Source organism: Aspergillus steynii (genome assembly GCF_002849105.1).
Source record: "Aspergillus steynii IBT 23096 chromosome Unknown P170scaffold_6, whole genome shotgun sequence".
NCBI classification, from domain to species: domain Eukaryota; kingdom Fungi; phylum Ascomycota; class Eurotiomycetes; order Eurotiales; family Aspergillaceae; genus Aspergillus; species Aspergillus steynii.
The window spans coordinates 2,092,489-2,113,269 of NW_020194403.1; the positions used below are offsets into that span (position 1 = coordinate 2,092,489).

At 31.6% G+C, this 20,781-nt stretch overlaps 4 protein-coding genes across 4 annotated transcripts; 2 read left to right on the forward strand and 2 right to left on the reverse strand.

Annotated features, from left to right (window-relative positions):
• Positions 1 to 327: 327 nt before the first annotated feature.
• P170DRAFT_363528 (uncharacterized protein) lies at positions 328 to 477 on the reverse strand (the record flags this gene model as incomplete). The annotated part of the gene is made up of 1 exon (XM_024844580.1): positions 328 to 477. A coding segment is annotated over one exon (150 nt), but the record flags the coding sequence as incomplete, so codon positions are not given.
• A 13,770-nt stretch (positions 478 to 14,247) lies between these two features.
• Positions 14,248 to 16,082, forward strand: P170DRAFT_438719 (putative mitochondrial carrier protein). The gene is made up of 5 exons (XM_024849669.1): positions 14,248 to 14,772; positions 14,823 to 15,143; positions 15,251 to 15,529; positions 15,576 to 15,712; positions 15,772 to 16,082. The coding sequence occupies exons 1-5, from the start codon at positions 14,665 to 14,667 to the stop codon at positions 15,992 to 15,994; spliced, it is 1,068 nt and encodes a 355-aa protein (XP_024702308.1). The 5' UTR covers positions 14,248 to 14,664; the 3' UTR covers positions 15,995 to 16,082.
• A 1,290-nt stretch (positions 16,083 to 17,372) lies between these two features.
• On the forward strand, positions 17,373 to 18,180 carry P170DRAFT_448700 (60S ribosomal protein eL18; the record flags this gene model as incomplete). Its single annotated transcript, XM_024850986.1, has 4 exons — positions 17,373 to 17,376; positions 17,502 to 17,606; positions 17,678 to 18,045; positions 18,103 to 18,180. The coding sequence occupies 4 exons, from the start codon at positions 17,373 to 17,375 to the stop codon at positions 18,178 to 18,180; spliced, it is 555 nt and encodes a 184-aa protein (XP_024702309.1).
• P170DRAFT_388100 (glutamate-5-semialdehyde dehydrogenase) lies at positions 17,931 to 19,955 on the reverse strand. The gene is made up of 3 exons (XM_024845829.1): positions 19,596 to 19,955; positions 19,377 to 19,538; positions 17,931 to 19,324 (listed from the first exon to the last, which is right to left on the reverse strand). Exons 1-3 carry the CDS (start codon positions 19,894 to 19,896, stop codon positions 18,417 to 18,419), a joined length of 1,371 nt encoding a protein of 456 aa, XP_024702310.1. The 5' UTR covers positions 19,897 to 19,955; the 3' UTR covers positions 17,931 to 18,416.
• Positions 19,956 to 20,781: the final 826 nt, after the last annotated feature.

Genomic DNA, 20,781 nt, shown 5'->3' on the forward strand with positions numbered 1-20,781 from the left:
AGCAGGTTAATTATTTATTAATTATTATAATAAATATATAGTTTTTCTTTAGGGTTAAACCCTATAGTAGTAAATAAGTGTTTTTACTATAAAAAATATTTACTAGCCATAATTAAAGCTAATAATTCTGCTTTAGTAGTAAATAGTGTAATTATTTTTTATTTTTTAGCTAACCAATTAATAGGTCTGCTAAATAAGCAGTATATAAACCCTTCAGATAACTTTTTTTACAATAAATCTGTATAAGCTACATTATTAGCTATTTTTAAAAATTAGTAGTGATTTTAATTAATCTATTAAATTAAGACTATATTAAATTAAATTAAATCAGGTTCTATAAATAAATAAAATCAGGTGATTTACTATATTCATATAATTTAAATAAGGTTTGGCCATATATTCTGCAAGGATTTCGTAATTTTTTACAATATCTGGCCTAGAAATAACTACGGGATATAGAACTGAGCCAATTTTCTTTTAATAATCCAGATAATAGGGCTTAATAAGTAGTTATCCTATAAATTCGCTTAAATTACCAGATAGTAGGGGTATTTTAGGTAAATTCTAATTAGCTAATTTAAAGCGGTAAGCAACTTTTTTAATATAGTCTGCTTAATTAAGCTAAATTATTCGATTTTACTGGTTTCAAATAACCTTTATATTTAAGAATTAGTGAATTTCACCTAAATCCTTCAGATTATATATCAAAAATAATTAATTTTTTAATTTGTTAATTTTCAATTAATGATTTTAATTATATAATAGAATAATATTATCTATATAAATCATCAAAATCATATAATCATTTATAAATAGGCAGGGATCTTTAGGCACTGATTTTAGGCCTAACTTTTATAAAGTATTCCCTATTTCGCGTTGCCATAGTAATAGGGATTAGTATAGTTTATATAAAGCTTGTTTTAGTTTAAAAACCTTATTTTGTTAACTAAATCCAGGAGATGGTAAAACATGAATTAATTTATTTAATTCACTGTTTAGAAATGTATTTACTATATCTTATTAAGCTCTTTCAAGGTCAAAAGCAGCAATTAGGGCTATAATAGTCCTAAATATTTATATGGCTAAGGTAATGGCCCTAGAATTAAGATTATTAATTAATTAAAGGTCTCCGTGAATGTATATTCTTGTTTTAAATTTTAATAATTAATCTTAATTAATAAATTTATATTTTTATACCCATTTTAATAGTAAAATCTTTTAAATTAAATTATCTGTTTTAGGAATAGCTTCCCAGGTGTTCATTTTAGTTAATTAATTATATTTAATTTTATATATATTTAGCTATTCATTACGAAAGGGCGAATTCATCATTTTATTCTAATTAGTTGGCTTAATAGGTAAATTATTTCGATATAATTTATTATTGCTAATTTAAGCTAATACAAAATTTTAAGATAATTTTAAAGATCCTGGGTCAGGTGATTCTAACCTATTTCTTTTTAGGGATAATAATTTATGAAAATTGTTATAATTATTAAACTTAAATAGTAAATTATTAATAATAACTTCAGGTGATTAAAAATACAGGGTAGGAGGTTAATCTCCTAAAATCTTATTACTTTAAGTATTTAATTAAATTAGATTATTTTGATTATTTAATTTAATAATTTAATTTTTATGTTCGGGCTTATAGTAAATAGGATTATATTCATTAGATAATTCTGATTTACTTTATTTAGGTTCAGAATAAATATCATTAATAATTTTATTCTTAGTAAACCCTAATTTAGTAGTTTCAGGTAAATCAATCAAAATTAAAGAGATTAAATTATTAATTTTTTTAAAACTGAGCGGTTCGGGGTTTTCTAACCTAATTAGGTCTAATTTAAATATTTAAATATTTTATTTATCTTTATAGACCTTTATTTTATCAAAAATATAATTATGTGCTAAAATAACCTTATTTTAACTAGATATTTATATTCTCCATATATTTAGGGCAACATACCCTATCAGGTAGCTAATCAGAGCTCTCGGTTTAAGCTTACTAAGCCTAGGGATATTTAAAATCCTTATATAGGCTTGGCAACCATATTATTTTAGGTTAGAAAGGTTTAGTAGTGGTATTATATATAATAAAAGCTAATTAAGATGTTTAAATAAGGTTTTATACGGGGTACTCCACTTTAGTAAATAAGTAGGGGTGTAATTTAATATATATATTACTATATTTAATAATTCTGGCCATAAATATGGCAGTAATCCTAAATTAATAAATAAAATTTATATTTTTTATGTGATTAAAGCACCTGAACACTTTATAAATAGATTTTACTTAGATTACCTAATTAGGCTAGTACTACAGATTACCCCTTCAGATCTTGCGTAATTATAAAAATAAGCTAGATTTCTATTTTAATCTGAATAAAATCGTTTAATAGTTACATAATATTAACGTTTAATGAATTAAATTATTTCAATAATTAAATTATTTATGTAATCTTTTAATAAAATTATCTTAGCTATATAGAATTTTAAATAGGGGTAATATATATAGCTAATATATTGTTTTTAGTAGATTCCCTAATTCAAATAAATAAGGTCCTAATAAATGGTTTTAAATGGTTTAGTCCCTAATTAAATCGGAATTCGAGAAATTTAATGTTTTGAAATTAATAATTAATAAATCAGGCAATAATCTTCAGTTTTAGTCGATTTATCATTAATTTTTACTCTGTTAACTACTAAATCAAGGTGTTTTAGGGCTTTAGAGCTCGGGTGCCCTAATCTTGAATACCATAGTTCAGCTATTCTATAAGAAATAACTAGTTTATTTAAATTTCTTGTTAAATAAGCCTCTAATTTATTTACTTTAGTATTTAGTAGTAAATTCTATAGTAAATTCGGATAGTGAATATGATTATCTTCAGGAGTTAATTCAGGTAACTATTGAATTTAATCAGTAGTATTTTATTTAATCAAATAAATACCTGCAATTTCGAGGACTTTACAAATCAGGTAGTAATTAGGGCTTTTTAGGCACATAACCCTAAAATTAAGGTAAATACCCGATTGCTTTGCTTTTGAGGCAGATAAAATATTAATATAAAATTATAGAATATAGGTGTAATAATATAATTTAAATGCTGTTTTATTTTTATAGGGGTTTGAAAGTTTTAAATTAACTATTCTAAAACCTTTAATTAATATCTGTGTGTTTCCTATAGAGATTAATATAAGTGATTTATAATAATCACTGAATAATAATTGATTATTACAGATATAGGTATCTGCAGCAGTATTAAACGCCTAATTAGGACTAGCGTATTTTTCTCATCTTATTAAAGTTAAAGCCATTACAATTAAATCAGTTAAAAATTCATTATTTTAATTTATTGCTTAATTTATTGATTTTAAGCAATTTTTTATGGCTTTAAGTACTACACGAAATTTAGGATTCCTAGAGGCTCTATTAAATTATTAAACAGCCTTAGGATCATGTAACTAATTTTCTGGTTTTTTTAATAAATTATTAATATAAAAATATTAGTTAAATTCATAGTAGCCTTTATTAAAATCTGATTAATAGAGGCAGTTTTGTTCTTTTTTAAGAGTTCTAGGGTTAAACCTAGGGCTTAGGGTATTTTCTAAGATATCTTCTTTAAAGGTTGCTTGAGCGATTCGGCTTGGTTGATTTGAATATTTAAATATTAGGAATATTTTTATATAATCTCTGAATTATTTAGTCATATTAAAAAATGACAGTATTTTATTATATAATTTAATTTTATTATTTAATTTTTCGCTCTAATAATTTGTGAATATTAAATAAGACCCATAAATGGTTTTAATAAAATTATATTAAACTTGGTGTGGATTATTCACTTTGCTTATTTTAAATGATTTCGCTTTAGTATAGATGTTTTCCTATAATAAAATATATAAATTAATTGAATATTTATTCTGCAGATTTTTAAGCATATAATATTATTTAATAATATCGTGTTTTCTTGATTTATTAGTAGGAGCTAGTTTTGTTTAAAGGATCTGCAGTATATAATATGAGGTTTCTTTATCAGATACTAAAACCCTATTGGCTGATGATATTAAGTTCTTAATCAGAAGTAGAATTAAGGCTAAACCCTTATCCATATAATAATATTTTTAAAGCGCTAATTTATAATTATGTAAAAAATCTTAATAAAGCGCTCGATTATTTTAGGTTAAATTAATAATTAATCTAGCATTCTCATCAAAGTTATATAGTTCCGGGTAACTAGGCTGTACAGGTTAATCAGGCATAGTCATATGACTAAGATTAATAAATTCCCAAACATGTTTGCTTTTAGCAATTGTTTTAATCATGTTAAACTAGTATATCTAGTTATATAACTGGTTTAATTAAAAATTAAGCTTTGTATCCATAGTAATAAGCTTAAATAATCAGGATAATTCAAGTTAGTATTAACCTGAGTTTCACCTTATTTTCACCTGATTTTTACCTCACTTTTCTTATATAAATTGGTGGTAGAAGTGAGAGTTCAATAAATTGAAGGTAAAGTGAAAATAAACTAGGTGGATAGATGTCACCGGCGCTTATCTCAGCGCGGAACACGGAACAACTGGACCGCCGGAGGTCCGCAGGGTTGCCGAGGTATTCGGGAACCAATTCCCGCGAAACCCCTCATTAAAAGAGACCACCCGCTTGACCCCTAGGAGGTTAAGCAATCAATTCTATTTATTATATACCCGTCCCTTAACTCCTTGTATCTCTCAGCGCGTAGCAGGCGGTCCGCAGGCGTATCACAGGCATCCTGAACTCCTTGGTATATTTATTTAAGGGAACTAAGTACCCGGAACAGAACTTTTATAGCTGCCCCTTATAGTTTTAATTACTTCTTCTCCTACTTTACTGCTATTATATTTATATATAGATAATTTTGTGGGGAATAGAGATATTATATTTATTAAATATTTTTAAATAATCTTTTTTCTACCTTAAAGAAAGTAATTTAATCTTTTATATTAAATAATAACCTTTTTTTTATTTAAATGCTTAAAAACCATTATTCTAAATAGTCCTCTAGTTATTAAAAGGCTAGTAATTAGCCTGCGGTCTTTCCGCCGGTACAGATAACCCCTGATATGCTAGTAATACTAATAAAGACTTTAAAAAAAAATAAAAAAAAAATCTTAAACTTAAAAAACCAGAGGTTTTCAAGGATAAAAACTTATATTAATATATAATCTTTATCTAAAACTTAAAGTATTACTTCAGAAGTAAATCTTGCTCCTTTTTTTAAAAAAAAATAAAGATTTTATATATAAAAATACGCCTATTAGAATCTCTTAAAAACTTATAGTATTTAACACGCCTTGGGGATCTCCAGGGAGTAATATTTAAAGATTTTAAGACTTTTTTAATAAAATAAATAAAAAAAAAAAAAAAAACTAGAGATAAATCTATACTTATAATTTTACTTAACTAAGGCAGGGCCCTAATTAACCTGTTTAAACTATATTAAATAGATATATTTTTCTTACAGAGCTTATATAAAAGGATATTAATTAGTTTTTTATTAATTATTTTTTTGAAATATTGCAGTTAGACCTGTAAAAAGATATTAAGCAGGCCCCTGAATTATTAACTAATAAAAGGCTAAAAAATTTTATTAAAGCAGGTATTTTAGCGGAATAATATAAATAATTAATAAAATAGAATAAGAAATCTTACTAAATATTATAATTATATAGTAGATTATTCTTTAAAGATAAATATTCTTTTTAAGGGGAAAACTTCTTTCAGGAAAGGAATCTCTCCCGAGATAGTTTTTTTATTTTATAAAATAGTTTTTTTAATTCTCGGGGCGGCAGTATATTACACATAAAATATAAATATTTTAAAAAAAAAGATAGTTATTTTAAGCAGTAGATCTTTAAAGGTAAAAAAAAGTATCTAAGTAAAGATAAGTGCTATTTTATTTATAAGAAAGAAAAATATTATTCTTAAAATTATTATCCCCAGAAAAATAAGGGACTATTTATAAATATAATTTCTGGTAGAGTAAGATCCTTAATAATAAAAAAAAAAGGTAGTTTTTTTCTCTAGTAAAAAGGCGCACCTCTGATCCTTAATATAATTAAACCTGATATTTTATTATAATTCTTTTTTTTTCGCGCGGATATTTAACTATGTATAAAAAAAAATAGGCTACTATAAATATATTATTAAATATAAAAATAAATAATAATTTTATATTATATTACTAGCTGAAGGGGCAAAACTTCTAGTTTAATATTAATTAAATATTAGCCCCTGTCTGTTTTATTAGAAATCAGATAATATCTTAATACAGAATATTACAGAAAGATATAAAAATTTTTAATTTAGATAATAATATATATAGCTATATTATATAATTTTATATTATTAATATAATAAATTATAATATAATACTTGGCAGGAGCTGGATAAGTCCTATAGATCCTAATTTTAATATTACTATAGGAATCTAGCAGTACTATAGTAGATTATCTGCGGTTAGCTTAATATCCTATTATTAATTTAAATAATATTACTATATTAGAGAATCAGAAATACTACTCAGAGTAGTTATATTAAATTAAGAAACTTCTAGTTTCCCTAAGCAGTATACCTAGTTTAAAAAAATATTTTCCGAGCAAGAGATAGCGTCTATACTAATAAGATTAACAGAATATACTATTTTTTTAAAGCCTGGTACAGAACCCCTATATAGACCTTTATATAGTATATTTTATATTGAGTTAAAAATATTATAAGATTATTTAAATAAAATAGTCAGAAAAAAATAAATTTAGCTCTTTAGTAAACCCGCTGCGGCCTTTATTTTTTATATTAAAAAACTTAATAATAGCCTGTAATTATATATAGACTACCAGGGATTAAATAAGATTATAATTAAAAATTATTATTTACTTCCGCGGATTAATAAGATTATAAATTAGTTAAAAGGCGCTAAGATTTTTATAAAGCTGGATCTGCGTGACACTTATTATTAAATATATATCTGCTAAAAAAATAAATAAAAAACGGCCTTTTAAACTTATTATAAATAATATAAATATATAATAATACTATTTAGACTGTATAATACTTTTTTTATATTTTAGGCCTATATAAATAAGGTGTTATAAAAGATCCTTAATAATTACTATATTATTTATCTTAATAATATTTTTATTTTCTTGAAAATAAAGAAAAAATATATTTAATATATTAATAAAATACTAGAATATCTGGAACACTATAATCTTTTCGCGAAGATATTAAAATATATATTTTATATAAAAAAGGTCTATTTCTTAGGCTTTATTATTAGCTGAGAAAAGATTTAGTTAAACCCTTTTTAATTAAATATAATCACGCAGTAACCAGAGTTATAATTAATTTATAATATTTAGATATTTCTAGGATTTACTAGATTCTTCAGGAGATTTATTTATTAGTATATAATAATTATTACTTTTTTTATTGACCTGTTAAAAAAATTAAAAATAAGGGAATAGTTCTAGATAATATTTAAAGGATATACTGCTTTTAAAAAGTTAAAAAAATATTTATGAAACTATTAGTATTAAGATATTTTGATTCTAAATAGTAATACTTTATAATTATAGATATTTTAGGCTATATAGTAGCTGGTATCTTTTTATAACCTGTAAATAGATTATAAGGGTCCTGCAGGCGAGAGGCCTAAAAACTAATTATTTTTTATTTAAAAAAGCTTAAAAATACTAAATAATAATAAAAGATATATAACTAAAAATTATTAATAATTATTAAATATTTTAAGATATAATAGTACTACCTTACAGGCGGACCGCAGGCAGTCTGTATATAGACTAATTATATAAATCTTAAATATTTTTTTATAATAAAAACTTTAAATATAAAATAAGCCTAATAGATTAAATTACTCGCGGTTTATAACTTTATAATTAAGTATAAGCCTGGCTATAAAAACCCCGCGGATATATTATTAAAATAATAGGATTATTAGCCAAGTACTAAGGAAAAATAAAATATTAAAATATTATTAATATTTTAAAGAAAGCTGCAGCTGAGGAATCTCTAAAGATTATTTTTATAAAATAAGATAGATCCTAAGAGATTATTTTAAAAAATAAAAAAAAATCCGGAATTTTTATCTCTAAAAAATAATATTAAAATTAGAATTAATAATATTTATACTCTAGATTATATTATGCTATATAAAAGCTAAATTAACGCCTGAACTAGTTTGTGGAAGGATCAAACCAGCAAGTAGACAGAAAATAATAGTATTTTACAAATAAGCTTAATTAGCGCGCAGGATAACCACAGAAAGACTAAATATAGATTTAATATTAGAGGCCTTAAGGCCTTAATATAGTAAGTATAGTTTAAAGACACCTTTATATAATATATAACTAATTTATAATATTTATTTAATTAAATTATTTCTTCGGAGGCTTAGAGCCTCAATAAAAAGGGTCTTATATAATATAAAAGTATTTTATATATATCTCTAGATATTATACTGTAGTAAGAGCTACTGCGTGTCTATTATAATAATTTTTTTATAGGATATTTTAGATAAGATAAAATACTAGACTTTATTTATTAGTGTTTCTAGTAAGATCCTATACTAAAGGATATGGCAGATTATATTACTAGCTATATTATTTATTAGTATAATAAAACCTTATATTATTATAAGTATAAGCAGTTAAATCCCCTACTAGTCCCAAAAGGACTATAATAATTAATAATACTTGATTTTATTATAGGCTTACTACTAGCAGACTATAAAAATTCTGTTTATAATATAATCCTGGTCCTAGTAAACAGGTTTACTAAAATAGTATAATATATCCCGGTATAAGATATTATTAATGCTAAATAGTTAGCTAATATTTTTATAAAGAAGATTATTTATAAATATAGAGTATTAAAAAGATTAATTAATAATAAAAAATTATTATTCACAAGCAGATACTAGAATAAATTCTGTTAAATTCTTTAAATTAAATATTAAATAAGTATAATATTCTATCTCTAGACTGATGATTAAACAGAATAGTAAAATTAAATTATAAAAATATATTTATATTATTATATAAACTTCCAGTAAGATAAATAGGCAGATTAGCTGCTATTTATAAAATTTACTTATAATAATTTAACTTATGCCTCCTTAGGCGTGTTCCCTGAATTAGGCGCTAATAGGCTATATTTCTGTAGTATTCTAGCTATCCGACTGTGAGGCAAAAATATAGCGTGAATTAATTAAACAGTAACAGAAATATATAGATAGCCTTAGAAAAAAACTAAAAAAATATTTTTAATAAATAATTAAAATACAGAAAAAATACTATAATTATTATTATAAACTAGTAATATTTTAGGTTAATAATAAGGTTTTATTTAGTAAAAAAAACTTATTAATATAAAGGCTGTCTAAAAAGTTAAATAATAAATATATTAGATTATTTAAAGTTATAAAACCTATTAAAAAATAAGCTTACTAACTATGTTTGTCTAAACTATAAAAATAGATTTACTTAATTTTTTATATTTTTTTTTTTAAAACTATAGATTTAGCAAACTAGTAGTAGAATATCTGCAGTCTAAAAACCTATTAAAATTAATAGTTAAAATAAGTAAAAAATAAAGAAGATTATCGCGTATTAAAATTAACAAAAAAAAATTTAATATTTTATTAAATAATCTGAGTTCCCTGATTATAAAAATATATAAGAATTTATAAATAACTTAGTAAACACCTTAGAGGCCCTAGATATATATAAGAATTTAGGATTTTATTATTTTTCTTGAAAACAGAAATAATATTTTTTTTTATAAAATTTTTTATTTTTCTAATAGAAAATAGATCTCTGGTAATCCGCTTGTAGGATAATAATATATTTTTTTTTTATCTTATAAGATTAAAAATTTTAATAGTATATTAAAGGCTACAAGTCAGTGATAAAATATAAAAAAAAATAACCTGAAGGCCTGTTTTTATTTAATATAAAAAAAAAGAACTTCTTGCCCTTATTAGGTTTTATCTAGTATTTTATTATTTCTAATTATAAATATTATTTTTTTTTATACTAGGTCAAGATAAAACAAACCTAGCGCCCTTTATTATAGCTGTATAAAGCAAAATATATTATAATTTAAGAATTAATATATCTGAAGTATTTTATTTTTAACACTTTAGTAATAGCGCTTAAAGAACTTTATAATTATAATAAACTATTTATATATTTTTATTAAATTTTTATTTCTACAGGCAGTTTATATTTTACTTATCTTTTTTTATAAAGGAACAAAAACAGGCTTGTAAGGATATTTTATAGTTATATAATATTTATATATTTTAGTAGTGTATAATTAAATATATATTACTTACGGTTTTAACCCTAGCGCCTTTATATATTAAAGATACTAGACTAAAATAAATACAGCTTTAGGGGGCTCCAGGATAGAGTAAAATAATAATATAAAATAATCCTAATCTTTAAGAGAGGCCGGAAAAAATTAAAAAAATAAATAATAACTAATTTAGGGGGATTTTTTGTCCGGGACTTTAATAATATCCTCTTAAATATCCTATACAAAACCAGAAATATTACTCTTTAATAATAGAAAAAATATATTAAAATACCTTAAATTTTTATTAAGAAAAATAACAGGATAATTATTCTTAAAAAAACGGGATAAAAATAATATAAGATTTAAAAAAAAAATCTTATATTTTTTAAAGCTTTTATATCCTAGCTATTCTTATTATAATATAAATTTAAGAATATATAAGATTTATTTTTCTATTTAAATATCCTTTCTCTTACAGGATTAAATATATTAATAAGAGTTATAATCTATAAAAAAATTAATATTCTATTTATTTTTTTATACAGGATAACAGTATACTGAAGCTAATAATCTCTCGGGCTTAAAAAATAGTTTATTATCTAAAAATAACTCTAGGGCGCGGGCTAATAGGTCCTTATTAATAATAAGGCCCTTAATAGCAGCCTGGGTAATAACAGCCTTAGTAGTATAGCGGGTATCTCTGATATGCTATAAAAGATCCTATATAAATAAAGGATCTTTCTAACAGAGAAAAGAGTTATTTTATTAGTTTTAATAATACTCTTATAAGTTAGCCGCTCGGCGGTAGTAACTTTATTTTTTTTAAAAAAATAATAGCCGGCTAGCTTAATAGTATTCTTTAGTTTCTTAAAAGCCTACACGCACTTAAAATTAGCCTTATACTAGTCTAGCCTGTATACCGCAGGACTCCCGCCAGGATTTAAAAAAAAAAAACTTATAGAGGTGGCAGAGGAACCTTCTTTTAAAAAAAAAATAAAATAAATATATTTTTGCCCTGTTAGGGCTATAATAATATTAAATAATAAAAAAAATAAAAAAACTAGCTAAAAAATTAATTTTTATATAAATTAATATAAAATCTATTACCAGGGCAGCACAGAATCTTATAATTAATTTTTTTTAATATGGGAAATAAACGCGAGAATTTAAAAAAAAAAGTTTAATTTTATTAAATCTATTTATATTATTTATATTTACAGGGGGGTATTAGGTGGCCTTAGATACCTATAAAGTACCTAACTATCTTAATTTCCATACGGCGAATTAACCCCTTATTAAATAATTAAAATTATAACGGCTATAGATAAGCTACGGAAATAATTTTAAGTATAAAATAATTTTTAAAATAAAATAAAATAATTTTACTTTATATAAGAATACTAAGGCAGAAGCGCAGGACGTTATACTAAATATCTAAGAATAGCTACTTTATTAAAAGGGACATATTTATTACCAGTACTTATCTCAGCACAAAACACAAAATAACTAGACTATTAGAGGTCCGCAGGATTACCAAGGCATTCGGGAACTAATTCCCGCGAAACCCTTTATTAAAAAAAACCACCCGCTTAACCCTTAGGAGGTCAAGCAATTAATTCTATTTATTATATACCCATCCCTTAACTCCTTGTATCTCTCAGCGCGTAGCAGGCGGTCCGCAGGCGTATCGCAGGCGTCCCGAACTCCTCGGTACATCCATCTAAGGGAACCAAGTGCCCGGAACAGAACCTTCGTGGCTGCCCCTTACAATAGAAGTTAACTAAATCAGACAGGTAAATAATTTACTGTAATAGTGAATAGATAAGTAATTAATTAATTCGCGTGTATGTGAATTTAATTAATAAATTAATAAAATAATTCAAATTAATCAAACACTTCAGACAGGTGAAATAAAACACTTAAAGTGAGTATACAGGTTAAATAAATTAAATTAACATAAATAGTAAATAGTTCACTGTAGTAGTGAGTAATCAAATAATTAATTTATATATGGGTTAAATTTAATCAAACAAATAAATAATTAATTCAGGTATAGGTGTGAATTCGATCAAACATATATGAATTTAATCAGACAGGTAAATGATTAATTCACGTGTATGCATAAATAATAAGAACAAAGGGCTAGACCGGGCTCATAACTGTCAGATAAAATACTAACCCGGGCTCATAACTGTCAGATGGGGTAGGTAGATCACATGGGTTAAATAGAAATTTTAAATAGCTTAATAAAATAAAGAAAATCAATCAGTCAGATAAAGTAAACAGTTTACCTGGACCACCTAGATCTGAAATAGATAGACCAGAGCTCCTACCATTCGCTATACATGTAAATAGGTGAAATTGATTGAATAAATGAATAAAATTTAATTAAATGAATTAAGTGGGTAAATTAACTTAATAAAAAGAATAAATTAATACAGGTTATTAACTACATATTTATAAACAATTAAATTAGGGCTAATTTAATCTGGCCCTAAGTAAACATCATAAACATAAAATTATTAGATCTTTTTAGGCCTTTATCTATAAGTTATATTATTAATCTAGGCCTTCAAGATCAACCTTATAAATCATTATTAGATTAATATTTAATTATTTAAATAATTAAATAATCAAGATTTCATAATCAGAATAATCAGAACAATCAAGATTTAACATATAAATCATAATAAAATTATTTAAATAATATCAGAATAACCAGGATAGTAATATTTACTTTATGGCTTATAAAATAAATAAGCAAGACATTCTGGACCTTTTGTATTGATTATCTGAACAAAGCTATTAATCACAGTGGTTAAAATAAACTTTTAATTTTCTTAATAGGAAATTTATCGAATTATGTTTTCTGACTTCCATAGGATTCTAGCGACCGGTGATTTTCTAATTAGGAAGGTAAGCTAGTCTAAAATAGGAAATTCTTCAGAGATTTTTCTTTTTCATTTTTTGCTCACATTGAGCTCAGTTTTACCTTACTTTTCCCATATAATTTGGTGGTGGAAGTGAGAGTTCAATAAAGTGAAAGTAAAGTCGTAGTGAATTTTGAATAATTTCGGTTGTGGGGCGAGATCAGGTGATTCTGATGAATCAGGTGATGTCAGGTGACCCCAATTGACAATATAAAATAAATAAAATTAATTACTTAATTTCCTAAGAGTCAAGTAGTTAGTCTCTTTAAATAAGGGGTTTCCTGTATATAATCTTATCACAGGAGTTGGTTCCTGAATACCTTAGTAACCCTGTGGACTTCTGGCAGTCTGGTTGTTCTGTGTTCTGCGCTGACATAAGCACCGGTGACAATTAATCTTTAAAATAAAATAAAAAATTTTACTTTATATAAAAATATTAAAGTAAAAATACAAAATATTATATTAACTATTTAAAAATAATTATTTTAGTATAAAATATAAAATAACTAGACTATTAGAGATTTATAAAATTACTAAAATATTTAAAAATTAATTTTTATAATAATATTATATATAGAAAACCTTTTATTTAAAAAGATTACCTGCTTAACCCTTAAAAAATTAAATAATTAATTTTATTTTATATTTGTCTCTTAACTTCTTATATCTCTTAGTGTGTAGTAGGCAGTCTATAGGCGTATCACAGGCGTCCTGAACTCCTCAGTACATCCATCTAAGGGATCCAAGTGCCCGAACTAGAACCTTTGTGGCTGCCCCTTACAGTTACATACTGGGCACGTAACTACCCCCCCGGCGTCTGGTCCCTTACAAGGTGGCCAGGGTGGGCGACTCGCCCGGGAAATACGTTGTTAGACCTGCTTGCTTAGTCAAATCCTGTAACATCCGCGTTAAACCACCAATTCTAGGCTTTCTTTTAATTTTCCGCCGCAGCAACATTATTACGCTACTCTGGGAAAATGAAAATGTTTCCTTAAAAAAAAAGCACCCTAACAAGAACTTATTTTCTTCTGCTCAACTTAATACATTCGCCCTCTGTTTTTAGCATAGTGTCCAAGTCGTTCCAAACATGCAATCATAAAATATAGCACTGGGCACCTCCATGACTAGTGCGCTCTCCCATCTAATGATTCGAGGAGTTACTCCCCTTTCTCATTCTCATCTGTTTTGGTGCCCAAGTCACATTCTAGAGTTCTTATAATAAGAATCTACCGCCATCGCCTACATACAAAGCAACTGGTAAAACGTTACCATCACCAACATATCTGCATAATCCAAGAGGCTTGCGTTGAATGCAACTGAAATTATTGTCTGGGTTCATTTTTTTTGGCGTCCTGTCCGCGCTCCAGAAAAATGAGCCTAGACCGTCATAAGCCTGCTTCCACAGATGAGACGAATCGTCCACCGGATGACAAGCCACCTATTCGCTCTCAATTTCCCTCTTCACCTGATGTTATGAAGGTAGGAGAGCCGTCCCTTTAAGACACATATCCGATCCTCATTACCCCTAGGGAAGAGGCCCCGACGACACGACTCCATTTCTCGTTGATCTCAAGCGTAGGATATCCGAACCTGTGGTCGCGGCGTTTGTTGCCGGAGGCGTCGCAGGTGCCGTGTCTAGGACGATCGTGTCACCTCTCGAGCGCCTTAAAATCCTACTCCAAATCCAGACAGTCGGCAGAGAAGAGTACAGGCTTTCTATATGGAAAGCCCTGGTTAAAATAGGCAAGGAAGAGGGGTGGAAGGGGTATATGCGAGGGAACGGCACGAATTGCATCCGCATCATCCCCTATTCTGCTGTCCAATTTGGCAGTTATAACTTCTATAAAAGAGTACGTGCATTGGATTCCTATTCAAAAACTAGTCACTTGCTAGCCCGGTATGCCTTGGTCGGGGGGCAAATCATTGTGATTGTCCCTGCGAAAGCTAATTATTTCAGTTTGCTGAGCCCCATCCGGGTAGTGACCTGTCCCCAATGCGTCGTCTTATTTGCGGGGGCGCTGCTGGTATCACATCAGTAACTATCACTTACCCCCTGGATATTGTTCGAACGAGGCTCTCCATTCAATCGGCATCATTTGCGGCGCTTGGGCACCGGGGAACCAGTGACCGGCTTCCTGGCATGTTTCGAACCATGGTTTTAATATATAGGAACGAAGGAGGTATTGTGGCGCTTTATCGCGGTATAACCCCGACAGTTGCCGGTGTCGCCCCATATGTACGTCCCCCTATCATGGTGTTCATCATTGACTAAACCGGAGCAGGTTGGTTTAAACTTCATGACATATGAGTCCGTTCGGTCATTCTTAACCCCAGAGGGAGAGAAAACACCCAGCTCCATGCGTAAATTACTCGCTGGTGCCATCTCAGGGGCAGTGGCTCAGACATGCACATATCCCTTGTAAGATATAGCCTGTGCTGCCAATCATATCTATGCCCACCATATTGACCTGATTCCAGCGATGTCCTCCGACGGCGTTTCCAAATCAACACAATGTCCGGGCTCGGCTATAAATACAAGTCTATCTGGGATGCAGTAAGGGTCATCATAGCGGAGGAAGGACCCCGTGGACTTTTCAAGGGAATTGTGCCTAATTTGCTCAAAGTGGCACCTAGCATGGCCAGCAGTTGGCTAAGCTTTGAGCTAACGCGCGACTTCCTTGTATCCCTAGATGATTACTGATATTGCAGATTGGAAGTTGTGTATATCATTTGTATGTACCATCAGACCGGCAGGTAGTGATGAAAAGTGTCAACATCATAACGTGTCATAACCATCCATCGTCGACTCCGCCTTCTTAGATCCGGCCCTTATATAGTCTCTGGGCATTTTTTAAGGTGATAAGTTAGTTGGCCAAGCTACTAGTGATTGTAAGCTTAGGAGCCCTTGTCGGACAACCTGTGATATGAAATTTCGAGAACGACGGGAAGAAAGCAACCGATATTGACGGCTTTATATTAGTCTCGGTGGGTATGATAGTCGTACAATTGAACCGCAATATTGGAGAGCCCTAACTATGGTAAGTAGAAGGCACTCTAAATAATTGTGTCCGGTTCATTAAGTCGCGGCTTCAAAGTAAGTGGGAATAATGTATAAGTCCTCCTGAGGTGATACAAAATCGAAGCGTACTAGTAGGCTAGGTACTACTGATCAGGAAGCCTTCATCCCAGGGTGGGTCACAAATTACGGAACTTCCGCGCCTCAGTGTTTTGATTCGCGGGAGCGGCGGCAAAGTGCAGGAATGCAGATTAATCGACCCCGCCTCAAAGTTGATATGATCTTACTTCGTAGTTTGTGATATACTACTCTGTCGTCAAGTCAATGACTCCCGGATATTTGCGAATTAGTAGTCCGTAGAGATAAACTACCCTGGGCTGAGCGTACTGCGTATAGAGATCCAGTCTCTGATTCTTTGTCCCGATATTACCAGACATGATTGAGCCTTATCTAGGTAGTCTGTCTACGCAGTAGAATCTGACCTGCTTCCTGCAATGCTACTCCGTATATTCTGTGCCTTTGCTCCCCCCTCCTCCCAATCGATGCTGGCGGAAAAAGATTGATGTGGACCGGTGGAACCTTCCGTGACCTAGAGTTCTGCCGGATATACGTCGTTGCAGACTCTCTTCTTGCCAATCGTCTTAGAAACATGTGCTTGTCATAACAGGTTTTCAGGAACCCCTAGTGGTAATCAAACTGCGTGTCTGCTCCGTAATAGAGTTGGAATTCTATAGGGTATCTGGGTAACGTAAGTAGGTGGCAGGTACCTGTAGATAGTGTGTCAGGTACGGTACAGTACCACAGTACGCAGTAGGGAGTTCACGGCCGTCCGTGACGGAAGGCGGTGGACAGGAATTCTCTGCTCGAGAACTTTTTGGGCAGTACTCCGTCCGTATTACAAAGAACAAAGTAGAGACGCTGGTTCCACATTTGTTTTAGGTTAGGGCTCAACCCGCACACACCGTCCATCTGAAATTTGTAGACTGAAAACCTCACCAGCTTCACTTTGCATACGGGTGCGACAGCTAGCCAACTCCCAGGTGTCCCGTGAGATTCAGCAGCAATGGGTATGTCCGCAAATGGTCCTTTTTATCATCTGAAGCCGATTGTCAATTGGATTCGAAAAAAATTCGCAACATATTGAATTTTGAGCGTGCCTACATTGTCTCTTTACTGACGCGCAACATAATAGGTATCGACTTGGATCGCCACCATGTGCGCAGCACCCATCGCAAGGCGCCTAAGAGCGAGAACGTGTACTTGCAGGTTCTGGTGAAGCTCTACCGCTTCCTTGCCCGTATGACTTTTCTCCCATTGTCCCCGACTACGACGGTTCGATATATGAACAAAACTGATCGGTATACCTAGGCCGTACGGACGCGAACTTCAACAAGGTCGTGCTGCGTCGTCTGTTCATGTCGAAAATCAACCGGCCCCCAGTTTCCCTCTCCCGCATCGCTACCAACCTGACCGACGCACACAAGGGCAAAACTGTCGTTGTCATCGGCACTGTCACTGATGATAACCGCCTTCTCAATGCACCCAAGGTGTCGGTTGCTGCCTTGCGCTTCACTGCCACTGCTCGGGCTCGGATCGAAAAGGCTGGTGGCGAGACGTTGACCTTGGACCAGCTTGCCCTGCGGGCCCCCACCGGAGCTAACACACTGTTGCTGCGTGGTCCCAAGAATGCCCGGGAGGCCGTCAAGCACTTCGGCTTCGGCCCTCACAGCCACAAGGTAGGCCGACTTTTTCTTTGTTCGTTGGTGACATTTGGTATGCTAACATTCGCCAAGAAACCCTATGTGCGTAGCAAGGGACGGAAGTTTGAGAGGGCTCGTGGACGGAGAAGATCCAAGGGCTTCAAGGTCTAAGGGTGTCTGTTATTTGCCTGCCTTGTACCAATGGCGAAATGCAATGTGATGGAAAGTTTTATGCGGAACACCTATAAAATCATGGCGCTTTGAATTACATGGAAGTACGGTTAGCTACTCGACTCGCGTAGCTGTGGAACCAGTAACATTTTTTTGAAACAGCTGGATTGCAAAGTACAAACACTGTTGGTAATATGGAAGATACTTCTATGCAGTGCTGTTTATTGTTTTGATACTCAGCACAGCGGCAGGTTTTGGTGTTTCCATGTTCTGCTTCCATCCACATCAGAATAGTCGCAAGCTCGGTGACCCGCACCCCGCACAAGATATTTATAGATTGTCAAGCCATCTAATCCGACCGGGCCCCTTGAGTGAATCTTGTTCGTGCTGATTCCAACCTCCGTACCAAATCCATACCTCATGCCATCCGCAAATCTTGAGGATGCATTCCAGAATACACCGGCGCTGTCCACACCGTGCATAAAAGCCTGAGCAGCGTCCCTTGAACTTGTAACGATCACATCTGTGTGTCTTGAAGAATGCGAATTTATGTGAGCTATAGCGGTTTCAAGAGCAGAGTTTTCGGGTGTTGGGGCGATTGTCTTAACTGCCAAAACAAGATCCAAGAACTCAGTTTGGTAGTCAGAATCAACAGCACTCTGAATCAATGCCGGTGGTGGGCTTTTCAGGGTCTTAAGTAATGCATCCCGGCTTGACGCGTCGCAACGAAGAGACACCCCCTTAGCGAAGAGAGCCTCAGCAACAGCAGGGAAAATGTCCCCAAGGACATCTTGATGGACGAGAAGAGTTTCTAGAGAGTTGCATGCTGCAGGGTAATCGGTTTTCGAATCCACGACGACTCTCAGTGCAGTTTCTTGATCAGCATCAGAATGGATATAAGCAGAACACAGACCATCAGCATGACCAAGCACTGCAATTTTCGTATTATCCTTCACAAATCGAACCAGGTCATTGGAACCTCGGGGGATCACTAGGTCAATAAATGAATCCTGTTCCAGCAAAGATGAGACGATATCTCGTGTTTTGACAAGCTGTATGGACGACTGAGGAACCTTGGTACCGGCGATAGTTTCTGAAATAACATTTGAGATAGCAACGAACGATTCAGTCGATTCCTTGCCGCCTTCAGCCGTATTAGATCCAAGCACATGGCCTCAGCAAAATTCATGGCTTACCTTTGAGAATTGCCGCATTTCCCGATTTGATGGCAAGGGCAGCTATGTTCGCGATAACCTCGGGCCGCGCCTCGAAGATTATGAGCAAGACCCCGATAGGACAGCTAACTTTTTCCAGAATGAGACCGTCATCGATAAGGGTTTTGAGTGTCACTTTCCCGACTTTTACCAAAGTTAGTTGAAGGCCTAAGATGTGAATTACTCCCCGAGAATACATACTGGGATCATCCAAATCTCGTACGCCCAAAATCCCGTTCAGCATATCATCATATTTTCCGGGTTTGGACAAATCTAATCTTCTGAGAACACTTTGACTGAGATCACCATTTTCAGCCGCTTTAGTAGCTATTTCAAGATCTCTTGCATTTGCCTCGAGGATTTTGTTTTTATCCTTCAATAACGCATCGTGTAGCGCCGTCAGTGCCTCCTTGCGATCAGCGTCTGCCAATGTTGCTAGGTGACGAGACGCTACCGATGCAGTTTTCGCGATCTCATATGCCGGACATTCAGTGAGCGACATTTTTGCGCACTGTACAAAGTATTGGCTGCAGCGGGGGGGAGGGGGAGTTGCAATTTCGGGCTATCGTACCTAGGGACTTAGTGGGAAGGAAGGCAATGACTCTACTCTGGTCAGGTGACCGTACCAGGATGATATCACGTGGCACGGTTGACCTTCATCAATAGCTACCTACTCACAATAGCATACTCTGTGCAAAGAAGCTAGCCATATAAGACATTAGAAGATGTATTGCTTGACATTTGGTTTCACTTCCTATACTAAGCACCGAGGTCCCAACTATGAAGTCCTGAAGACTGAAGACAGTAGTGTATAAGCCCAGAAAAAAAAACGAGGTTATTTTTGAGGCTCTGCAGATTGCCAAGACAGTATTACTACCTACCTACCTACTAGTATCATAACTAGGGACGTCAAGAAAGATTCAATACACTGTACGTAGTAACATGTGGTGGTTACCTATCTACTTTAGGTACCTAGGTAATGTATCTAGTGTACTTATGGTGTGATGGACAATGCAATGTAACCAGGGGTTATTATCCGTGAGTTCATCTGCTTACGCATAGCGGAATGTGACGGCGAAACCTGCCGGATTTGCCTAACTATTTTCATTCCAACCTATTCTCTGGTATAAGGCCCACCTCTATTACATCGCCAGTACATTGCATGTGGATGCGCCTAATGCAAATCAAATGGTAGGTAGTTGTAGGAAAACCCACTCCTATGGAGTGTGGTCAGAAAGCGCTCGTAGGACTTACTAGGTAGCCAAGATTCGAGAAAGTTCGGTTATGGCATTTACCGCTAGCTGTACCGCAGCTACCTCACTCACCTTACCTACTCCTTCCTCCTAAATCTTACTTACACTATCTCCTGGATTTGGCACCAACCACC